A 12,206-nucleotide genomic window follows, 5' to 3' on the forward strand; every position below is an offset into this window, starting at 1 on the left:
CTTGATAGACCCACACAACATACTTTGCTTGAAAAACCCACATATCATTAGTCTTTGAATATGAGTTGACTTAGAGTCTGTGCATTATAAACTTTGACAGTACACAGGTCAAGTTAAAATCTGAGAGTGTTAAAGAAATTTCTTGTCTCTTGTAGCCTTTGTTTTAAAGTGCTTTAAACCTTGTAATACTGCTGTGGCAGTTAAATGCTTGCACTTAGTCTGTGCTCTGTGTCATTGTAGAATCTTCAGACGACTCCTACGTGTCTGCAGGAGAGGACCCTCTAGAGGCCCCGGTGTTTGAGTTTGCTCTTCAGGACATGGTGGCATCCTCTGGAGCTGAAGTGCTGTTGAAGTGCATCATTGCTGGCAACCCTCTCCCTGAAGGTAGGTCCTCTCTGCTGGGATGTTGAAGCAGAATAGCCCAATAGGGAACAGAGAGTTAAATAAAAAAATATGTATTTTTATGATGCTAAAATGGTTTGTTACATTAAATTATATTAGCAAAGTTTGGGCATGGTCCTAATATTCTACAAAAGTGCTTGATTGACATGCTTCAGTCTAAGGCTCCCAACCTTCTGTGCTGCTGATGCAGAACTAAACACAATAGCATGCGAGGGTAGAAATTTCTAAAATGGGTGCTGTATATAAAAAGTTTCTTTCCAGAATGCATTGTAGTGTTGGAGGTGGGATTAACACATCTATATTATGATAATACCATCATTGTTACAGAAATAAGATGTTTCCTTTCATACATTATTCTTTTTAAAACTCATATACAGCAGGAGATACAGCATTTTGGAGTGAAACTCTTCATGTAACAGTGGTGTTGTAGACCTAGCTGCTGTTTCCATGGCTCATTAAAAACATTACCCAGATTTTATATGTCTTAAAGAAGGTAAGTTTCTTATTGAATTTTACTGCTGGTTGTGCATTCAGGGAATACTGATTTCCGGCCAGTTGCACAAATGGAAAGTACAACGGATGAACCATCAGGTAGACGACAGGCAGACAGAAAGACAGAGGTTGATAATTATGCAGTTATGCATGCTAGGTTAGCTGGGTTGTTAACTACTAAAGGCATGGAGACTTAGTGACACATGTGGGGTTTCTTCATGTCTAGTGATATGGACGAGGGACAATGTGGAAATAAAGAACAGTCCCACACATGTGGTCAAAGTGGAGGGCGAGAGGCACACTCTTCTCATCAAATGGACGAAGCCAAGCGATGCTGGGACATACACTGTAACCGCCAGTAATGAAGTGGGCAAGGCCTGTTGTACTGCCACCCTCTTCATCAAGTCAGGTGAGTGTATCCTCTCAGGGCAGCGGCTAGGCCTAGCAAAATTAATGTCACTCACTGGAGTGGAGTCTATTCTAATGTCAGGAGAGCTAAATTCTTCATTTTGGAGCGACTCAGATCATTAGATGATTTCAGGCTCTTTTCTGACACTAGCCTAGAGTCAGAAGTCTCATCCTGATAAATATTTTAAAAATCCAACAATGTCTATCAGCACTCTGAAGTACCCCGCAGAAGGGAGATATCTTTCTCAGTCTTACTGTCTAAATGCTCAGAATAGTGCACAGAATCATGCAAAGAAGTGAATTTAAGAATATATCTTTTTTGGTGTGTGGAATTACACAAAGAACCGTATTTTGAAAGGAGCCAAAAGGTGACATACCATCACATCTTTGAGCATCAGAGCTGGGTGCTTTCTGCCTTCTCAGCTGAGGGGGAGGCATTTTTTGGAGGGTGATATATGAGATACTAAGAGTGGGGAATTTTAGCACCTCTGGTTATTTCAGTGGGATCAAAGGATGAGGCAGTGAGTCATTTCATCAACCTACGTTATTGCGAGATCTGAGTGAGCTGTTTGGTGCTGGTGGTAAACTCACCCCTCAAGTGAGTTAGTCAATAATGTGACTTGAATGTGTTCCAGTTTACTTTCCCACCACCTCCTTCCATGCAAGCTCTCCATTAGCTTTCGGTTTCTTAGACTTATGCTCGCTTTCTCTCCATCTTTCTTGCTCCTTTGCTTTTATTCGTTCTCTCCCTCTCTCTCAGACTCTCATTCCCTCCATTTCTCCAGCCACAGCTCTGTAGCGATAGTTACCATAGCAACCCCAAGACTAAATTGAACTTATGAATTGTTAACGGCATGTTGCCCTCCTGATGAAATTCAAAACAAATTCGCAGGCACTTGTTTAGAGATCACACAGCCACACATGGTGGACTTTGAGAAAACAAGTACTTCATATATGTTGTGTGCTTGTCCTTTCTTTCTCTGTTTTGTTGTTGCTTTTAGAGAATTGTGCATACAACCAGCCGAATGAACTGGAAACACTAACTAAGGCCTCTAATCACATTTAGCGAGTTGCTCCAAGGCTTCTTCTGATGCAAACAAGCTGCCACAGCACTTTTCAGTAGCTATCATTACAGAGAAAGCATCATTTGAATGAGACCTAGACTCAGTCCTCATTAATTAATTGCAACAAGGATATTTCAACTGAATTAAATATTAAACAGCTTTTACAGGAACACAGGATCATGTTGCTGTGTTTTTCTTTCGTGTTACAAAAGGAGACACTTACAGGTGTTGCAGTTCCAGTTCTTGCTCTTATAGCTGCTCTTGAGATAATGTAAGGAATTAAATCTTGGACATATACGTAGATTGTAAAGTAGCCTAGTAGAGCAGCAAATGACCAGAAAATACAGCAGTAACTCATTTGAATTGCACATTGCATTGATGCCTGACCAGAGTGTAAGTACAATTTGGCCATCTGCATGACCATCTGCCCATTAAAATTCAATCTATCATCCTTTGTGATGGTAGTTTGTATACCCAAACCATTATGAAGAACAGCTTACTGGAGCTTTTGCATAAAATCACACTGCAAGTGTGATGTGTCACTGTCAAATTTCTCACATCAGAATTGTTCTAGCTATTGTCCTTGATTATGTTGATTATGTATGATTTTCTGAACATGATGATTCAATCGAAATCAACCCCTTTAACTTAATAATATTGTTGTAAGTATTTAGAAATTTTCTTGAAATTAGGGATGCATTATCAGAATCAGAATTGGCAGATTTTTGCTCCAAACATGCAATCAGAGTGTATTAAAGAAGTGATGATCAAAATCTTTATGGCCAATTCCAGTTCTGATTTCTTCACAGCCAATTTGACTTTTATAATCTGAAGCATACACTGTGTGGACTAAATGAACATATGAAACTCACTAACACATTTCTACTTTTGTATCAAAGTTGCATTTTAAAAATTATATTGTTATTTAGTGTTATTTTAAAATATATTATTTAATTTGCCAAACCTGCATTTTTAAATTCTGAAATACAAATTCAGTTGCATATTCATGAACATTAATCTAATAAGTGCTGCATCAAAAGTGGAGGCAACTGGCTGTTCATGTGTCATGCTTAATTATGCTATGACTTTTTGGTATAGATGCAACAGCAGCATTTAAATACAGCACAAGTGGATTTAACTGACTTACTTTGTTTACTTCATAAAATTACAACTCAGATCAGCCAATATAAAAAAAGTAAATAAACTGATTGCAGATTGCATGTTTAAAGCAAAAATCTGCCAATTCTAATGTTGGTTAATTCCAGTTGTGCATTGTATTTTTATTTTGGCCAATTTCTGTTGCAGTTTCAAGACATAAATAATGCGATTCAGAAACGTCCACAGATAAGTGTAGTTACATGCTGCTTCTAACTTATACCAGTATGTTGTAGCATTCCATCAGTCCGACAATCAGCCAGTAAGTCTGTAAATACATCGAATTTGGCCCTAAAAATGAATGATTGGTTAGAGCTAACAATCTTCAATGTTATCATGATAACCTATTTCACATACATCACTTAAAAAAGCACTTAAAAAAAAAACAATTAACTGCATGTTTGACTACAGTGGCAGCATATTTAGTCCTGCAACTAATCAAATGTCACACAAAATAAATATTGTGAAATATTATGCGTCTTGAAAACGTCTTGAAGAGTTGTGACATTATATTTTTGCCATATTGCCCAGCTCTATGATTGGTGCATCTGTACTTCAGGTTTTAAACTTTTTCACATAACCTAAAAGTGCACTCAGTGTCCCTACATAGTCTGTGCTTAGCTTGTGTAGTCTGCAATTAGGATCACTTTCTGAAAGGTTTTCATCAAAATGCAGCAACATGCAGACTGTAGACAAATGTCGACATTACTGTACATTTAATGAAATGATACTGTATTACCTCTACCAGGATGGAATGACATCCTATAATGTAAAAATAGGATGGTTGCCATGAGAATCATGGCATGGCTGTCTTATATAGTTGTTAATGGAAACCAGGAGAAGCTCCTGTGCGTACAGTGCGCGTCTGTTGCATGCCAGCAAGTGTCTCTGACTTTGAAAGAGAAAGAGGGAAAAGGGGGAGAAAGAGGGAGGGGGTGAAAGAGAGAGAGAGATATTTTCCACTCAAGGTTAGTGGTCAGATTCCTCGGGGCGGTCAGAGGGGTGTTGACAGTTTATCACAAATGCAATCAGGATTTAACCCATAGCAGAGCTCCTACACTCAACTACATACACCTTCTCCATCTGGCCACGGGTGTCAGGTAAGTCTTGGACAAATCTAAAATGTAGAATTTATATTAAAGAAAAATGTTATCTGATCATTGTACAGTATCAAGCTACTCATTCAATCCATGTTTTCTTTTTCTCTACACTTATTTTTTGTCATTTATGTATTTCTAAAAGTAGTATTTTCAGCCTTTTTGCTAGTAAGTGGTTGGTGCACTTTCTAAATATCACTGCTTTACAGTAAGAATGTGAGAACTGCTGAAATGCATACTGTGCGCAACATGGTAATCAGAACCCAGAACACAGTGTCTATTTATTCCCCCAGTGCATATGCAAGAGACGCTGTGAACCTGCTTGCACACGGCCTCTGAGATGCAGAGCCCATTTGTAAGGACTTTCACTTTCAGCATTTATATTTGCTTGAATAATTTTATCGCATAGTATGATTTTGTCCTCTAGTATGATTCAGAAATTTATAGATTATGTATATTATTGTATTTTTTTATGTAAACACTTAACCAAATCTTATTTTAAATATGACTAATTATTTGCAAATATAGAACATATTTAGGTTGCCTGATTTATTAGTCTGGCAAAATCCTAACTATCATTACAGTTTCAGTGCAAGTAAAACATTTTTTGTTTATATGGAATTGGTTACAAACAGGGTATTTCAAAAAGAAAGATCCTGAGTCTGGACCACCTACATGTGAAACCAAATATAAACCGAAACAGCGAACCAAGTACCAAGACTTATCGCACTGCGACAAAAACAGACAGAATGTCTTCAGGTGAAAAAGATGTCTTTTGCTCCTCAAAATGAGTGGGCTTCATTCCATTTTGGAAAAGTGAGCACAGAGGAACATGGAGAGTTTCACCATTCAGAAGCTGGAGCTTTATGTGAGCTTTTACATTCAGCTCAGATGTTTGTAAATCAGTTCAAATCCTGAATGAGCTTCTTTTTGAGATGCTAACCTGAACAGCTGCTCTACATATTTGCACATATGCACGTGTAACTTTAATTTTATTTCAACTTTGCACATACTGTACATTTTTTTACTTTTACTTTTTACTTCTGTTTTTAGAGTTATTCTTATATTTTCTTTTTTATTCTCTTAAGATTAAAAAAATGGAGGAACAGCAAAGTAAGAATTTCATTGTACAGTGCAACTGCCTGTTCTGTGCACATGACAATAAAACTCTTGAATCTTGAATTTGTGATGAAGCAGAGGGCGAACCATCCTGTTAAAATCACATTAGGTGTGCAAGATATTAGCAGTTATACGCATGATCAAATTAGTTTACTGTCACCCATAAATACTGAACAAATAAATCATGTTCAGTACGTATATGCCTTTAGGCTTCACTGAGAATACCGCTGTTCTGCGCTCAATAGTCAGAGGTCTTAATTATACGAAGCTTTGAAGTCTAACAAATTAAGCTAACAATTGGTATCTAAACCTACTGAACTGAGCCATATCTTCTTTCACAACTTTCATTTCTTCAGCACGTCATTTAGCACTTGGTAGCTTCCAAGCATTAGCTAACCCATTAGATTAGTTAGAAAATTTTGGGTTATTTTTTAGTGTTTACTGTGTTGCATAAAAACAAGCAAAATTGACAGGTTAGATTGCTTATTTTGTTATATTTGTTTGCACTGTAAATGTCAGTAAAATCTCATGGGCCATGAGAAGGCTCGGTTGTGTGGGCTGCAATTTAGAAGAGATTGGGACACTGTTATAGTCATCATTTTATAATGAACAGCTATTGAAACTAGTTGCCTGTGATATGATTTGTGTTGCTTATAACTTACTGAATTGTGTGTACTTCCAGAATTATTATTCCTGCTTTCTGAAACATGAATGAATTCCTGGATTCTGAGATATGAATGAACTTTAAACAAAGAGCTCAGAAGTTTGTCTTTACATCCCCAAAGTCAATCCCCTCAGTCTCTTCATTTCCAAGGAGGACAATGTTCCACAAAACTACATTGTCAACAGAACTGAATATCCTCATTGTCAAATTGGACTGGTGGGGAATTGGATTTGACATTATGGGATTTTTTTCTGTCCATAGCCATCTGTGGTCCGAAATGGCTCCTTTTTATTTAACCTCTGCTTTTCACCTTTAATTTCCCTCTAATCCAGCCTTCCCTCCTCCCTGCATTCAGACTCAATAGCCTATCTCACAGAGGCAGGAGAGCACCCAGCACACTGCCCGCCAATGTCTGTGAATTTCACACTTCAGTGAGCTTGTCTAGCACAAATGAGTTTTCCTGTGTAATCTGTGGTTAGGAATTACCAGCTTGATTACCAGTATAAGGTCATGCAACATTTGATGAGAATTTACAGGCAGTATACATTTAAATTAAGATATATTAAAAAATCAAGAACACCCAGGCTTCTGTAGCACCCCTGGTGTGGTCATCTCCACAACCTTGCTGAAGTATTGTTTTGCTGATGGAGTGAATATTTTCCTTGTCAGTCAACAGTTGCTGGTGTGAAGTATGATATATTTACAATGATATATATGTCTGCATTAAATTCAAAATACATCTGATGCATCATGTGCTCATCTTATATGTAATGCCTATTTTCCCCTCAGAGCCCAGCCAAGACACAAGGGGGAACCTTGGAGTTCCCATGGACATCAGCAGCCCCATCACGTCTGATGAGGAGTATCTCAGCCCTCTGGAAGAGGGTATGGACTTCGGGGGGACTTCCTATCGTGGCCCTGAACCACGGAAAATCATAGACACTCGATTCAAGGAGCCACCTGCCTTTCAGGTGCTTATAATACTATCATTTATTAACGTAAGACTTATTAATCAGTCACTATGTGAGCACTAAGGTGAGAGCCCACATATAGGCCCTTTGGGTTTAAGAGCTTAATTGCTGTTAAGGTGATAAGTGCAGTTTCATTTTAAATTTAAGTTTTAATTTAAGTTTACAGTGCACATCTGTCCAGCATAATATTGATCATGCACAGTAAAATCCCCAATGTGACAAAATCAGCAGTGTGACATTGGTGATTTGGTGATTTTGCTGTGTTTGCTTTTAGATCATGATGTTTTTTGATAGAAAGTGGGCCCTTTCATGATCATGTCATCTTCTTTTCTACAGGCTACTCTTGGAGATCAGACAGTCATTGAAGGACAAGAAGTGACCATGTTTGTCCGAATGAGCGGGCAACCCAAACCAATGCTTTATTGGTAGGCTTCCTCAGTGGATCTCACTTCTAAAGATGATTGTCATACTAGTGCTTGTTGACTTTCAGGACAACCAAGTGGATGCCAGATTAGTGATTTAAATCTCTTGAAGGAAAGAGTGGAAGCATGTTCTCTGAAAAGTCATGCAAGAACCTGTAGCAAGTGGCATAAAGAAGCAACTTAACAGACTTTAATTTCTTCTTTACTTTGCAGTTGTTTTATTGACAATCACCTGTGAGTATGACATAGTTAGTTACGTTAATGTAAAAACTTTCCTGATGATGGTTTTAGTGGAAAGCAGGGAGCATAGAATGGAAAATGGACTGCATTCACTTTGTTTTGAATTCAGTGTTTTTGTGATATCATGAAACAAATATATTTGCATCTGTCTGCCTAATCAGTCTATATTAGCTTAGCCCAATCTGTTTATGCTGAGGTTACATGGCGCAACGGTTGCCAATCCCAGTCCTTGGTGACCCCATACTGTGCACATTTTTGTTTTGTCTTACTTTTTCTCATCTAGCACACCTGGTTCAACTCATTTACTAATTAACAAGGTCCTCATTAGCTGGGTTTTCTTTTCATCAATTTATTTTGGAATTCTCTCACACAGAGTATATTAGCTATTAATAAGTCCTTGCTTCCTCTCCATATCTAGGCTGAGGGACAGAGTGACCATAAAAACAGGTCCTCGACACATTGTCCGCGAAACAGAAGATGGTACCTGTGAGATGATAATTAAATCAGCTGTGAAGTCAGATGCTGGTGTGTACACCTGCAAGATCATCAATGAGTATGGAACCAAACAGTGTGAGGGCAGACTGGATGTGAAAGGTGAGACTATTGCTTAACCTCTTAAAATCCCAGGCTCATAGCATAGTAAGGCTTATTATTCATTATAACTGCAATGCAAACTGATTGAACTGTTCTTAGCTTATAGAAATGTTTACTAAAACTTTGGGCCTGCTGGTGGGTCCTGACCTTTTAAGGGGTTCACTGAACATTGAACACTAAACTTAATTGAACTTCAGCACCCTTAAAACTGGGAACTCAGAGAGTACGCTTCTGCTGAAAATTTGGAAACACACTGGCTGTGTGATTTTCAGTGGTGGGTATAATTATATATAAATCGATGACTTTTGTTTCAAATGAATCATGGCATTGATGACAACCTAGAGGAAATGTTACTGCTCAAATGTTGCTCTTGATTCAGGAGATGTAATGGTGATTTTGCTAAAATTCCTTTGGAGAAATAGCTTCAGACAAAAAAGAGACATGAGACACAGGAGGTACAAAGGAGCAATGAGAGTTTAGTTGCAGATGAAAATGAGTGTTATTATTTTGGCAAAGCTACGCACAATGTTTGACTTTACTGAGATCTCTCTATTAAAACTCAAGAGGAGACACATGAGGTTATTGAGATCTTTTGCTCAGGAGAAGCATCCGAACAGCAGGAGAGACCTAACCAAAAGTCTACAAACTACACAGATATTAAGGAGAAATTTTATTATTATTATTTATCTTTCCTATTCATAATTGCCATCTTTCCTATTCATAATTGCCACACAGTATGATGAAAGCCAACACAGGCGTCTATTTGATATAACAGATATAACGCAGTTAGCGTCCCAGCAAATTGAGTTTTTCAGTGACACTGCATTAGTGGCAGTTCGAATAGAGGAAGCATTACTATTCTTAACCCTCCCAGCTTGGTAGCACTGTGAAATAGAGGAAGACCTAGCTACTAAGTGGAATTGGCAGAACTTTGAGGAAAAAATTGAACAAATATAAAACAAAACAACTCTCTACGAAACAAAATTACAGAGGGCACATATATTGACCATGTGATCATTCACTATAAAACACATTTTCTTTAAGGATGTTATTGATGTACTGTTTTAATGCCAAGTCACTGGCTTAAAAACACAAATAAGGCTTGAAACATTTGAATAAATGAATAAACACATCACAATCCTTCCATTTGTTGAATACGGTTGGGCATAGCTTATTGGGTGCCTGTATGTGTGCATACGCGTGGGAGAGACGCTTGTCACAGTGTCTACCCTCATTACAGTCACATTCCACTCTGGGTTGTGATGCAGTGGGGTGGAGAGCCTCTTCTCTTCCCCCAGCATACACTTCTCATCAAAACTCCACTGGAGGGCCTCTGAAGAGCTGATGAGGTTTTTCCTCACAGGGCTGTGTGTTCAGAATGCTAGTAACTGGTTCTACAGCAAGTATAGGTTTGTTTCCACAAATATTTTTTAATGGTGTATGCACACCAAAAGATGTATTTTTAAAGCTTTATTTGTGGCTTCTGATGTTTTTAAAGGAACCTTCAGTCTAGCTGTACATTCAGGTAATGTATATTTATTGTAAATGAAGCATATAAAATTGTATCCAGTTGCAAAGCATGTGTAAATTTTTTCACTCAATAAAACGAACAAAACATGATTTTAAAGTTGAATGTTTTACAGTAAACGATAAGGTTTCAAATTGATCTTGAAGCAAAACATAGAGAATAAAAGGAAGGCGAAGGCCAGGGTGAGTGAGCCTTGTCTGGGTTATATCAGTGGGCCATTTTCAACTGCTAAAGTGTAATGTTGGAGTACAGGTAGAATACTGTATTGCCATGCTTCTGCAATGCAAAAGTTATTAGCACATCAATTGCCATGGCTACTGCAGCAGTGGACTGTTTTCAGGCTCTCATTTCCAGGATAAAGTGTGTTGGTAATTCTGTCTGGACCGACCTTAAATGGCTAGGATTTTTATTTTTAAAGATTGTACTAATAAATAAGCCAGTTTCACCAATTGTACAATTACAAGCATGTACAGGACATAATATTCAGAGAATCCGGAGGAGTCTTTGTATGTAAGGGACAAAGCCGAAAACCAATATTGGTGAGCTGTGGTGCTTAGGTCTTCATGTGGCACTGCATTAAAAGCAGACCTAACTTTGTGGTGGAAATCACTGCATGGGCTCCAGAACAGCTACCTAAACCATTGTCTGTGAACACAGCTCGTCATCACATCCACAAATGCAAGTCCAAACTCTACCATGCAAAGAAGAAACAATATAAATAGCATCCAAAAACGCAGCCACCTTCTCAGGACCCAAGCTCATTTAAGATAAACTAAGACAAAATGGGAAAGTGTCCTGTGGTCCAACAAATCAAATTCTTTTTGGAAATCATGAACACTACGTCCTCCAGGCTAAAGACCATCGAGCTAGTCACCAGTGCACAGTTCAGAAGCCAGCATCTGTGATGGTATGGGGTGCATTAATGTACAAGTTATAGGTGACTTGCATATCTGTGAAGGCACCATTAATCTTCAATGATATATACAGGTTCACACAACATATATGGTGCCATCCACATTACATCTTTTAAGGGAAGGCTTTGTTTATTTAAGCAAGACAGTACCAGACTATAATCTATGAGTATTAAAATAGCATGGATCCATAGTAAAAGAGTTAGGGTGCTAAACTGGCCTGCCTACAGTCCAGACCTGTCACCCATTGAAAACATCTGGTACAACATGGAACAAAAAAAGACAAAATGGGAAAGTGTCCTGTGGTCCAACAAATCAAATTCTTTTTGGAAATCATGAACACTACGTCCTCCAGGCTAAAGACCATCGAGCTAGTCACCAGTGCACAGTTCAGAAGCCAGCATCTGTGATGGTATGGGGTGCATTAATGTACAAGTTATAGGTGACTTGCATATCTGTGAAGGCACCATTAATCTTCAATGATATATACAGGTTCACACAACATATATGGTGCCATCCACATTACATCTTTTAAGGGAAGGCTTTGTTTATTTAAGCAAGACAGTACCAGACTATAATCTATGAGTATTAAAATAGCATGGATCCATAGTAAAAGAGTTAGGGTGCTAAACTGGCCTGCCTACAGTCCAGACCTGTCACCCATTGAAAACATCTGGTACAACATGGAACAAAAAATACCATAAACAAGACTTCAAACTGTTGAGCAACTGAAATCCTTAAAATGCAAGAACAAGAAAACATTCCCTTCTAAAACTACAGCAATTAGTCCACTCAGTTCCCAAATCCTTACGGACTGTAGATAAAAGAAGAGGTTATGGAGCACAGTGGTAAACGTACCCCTGTCCCAACAGTTTTGGAACAGGTTGCTGGCTTCAAATTTAAAATGAGCATATATTTCAGTTTCAATATTTGATCTGTTGTCTTTGTACCATTTTCAGTTAAATGCAGGGTTTACTTTATTTTAATATAATTGCATTATATTTTATTTACATTTTTCACAACTTTTTTTGAAACGAGGTTGTATATGGCCTATATTTAGTATTTTCTCTGATGGCGTCTCATAAAGTTTGTGTTGATTTATGTGCCAAAAACAGTAGTAATTAATTTTTACTAGGGTT

General features: G+C 38.0%; 1 protein-coding gene across 6 annotated transcripts in view; it reads left to right on the forward strand.

Annotated features, from left to right (window-relative positions):
* spegb (striated muscle enriched protein kinase b) overlaps positions 1–12,206 on the forward strand; it is a 95,779-nt gene that overhangs the window by 46,616 nt on the left and 36,957 nt on the right. For all 6 annotated transcript variants that reach the window (XM_017691531.2, XM_017691532.2, XM_017691533.2 and 3 more), the window contains 5 exons: positions 241–384; positions 1,121–1,303; positions 7,191–7,372; positions 7,709–7,797; positions 8,453–8,628. In XM_017691531.2, the coding sequence (XP_017547020.2) occupies positions 241–384; positions 1,121–1,303; positions 7,191–7,372; positions 7,709–7,797; positions 8,453–8,628 (774 nt within the window). The remainder of the gene's footprint in view (positions 1–240; positions 385–1,120; positions 1,304–7,190; positions 7,373–7,708; positions 7,798–8,452; positions 8,629–12,206) is intronic.

The sequence above is a fragment of the Pygocentrus nattereri genome, chromosome 6 (genome assembly GCF_015220715.1).
Source record: "Pygocentrus nattereri isolate fPygNat1 chromosome 6, fPygNat1.pri, whole genome shotgun sequence".
In the NCBI taxonomy this organism is placed as follows: domain Eukaryota; kingdom Metazoa; phylum Chordata; class Actinopteri; order Characiformes; family Serrasalmidae; genus Pygocentrus; species Pygocentrus nattereri.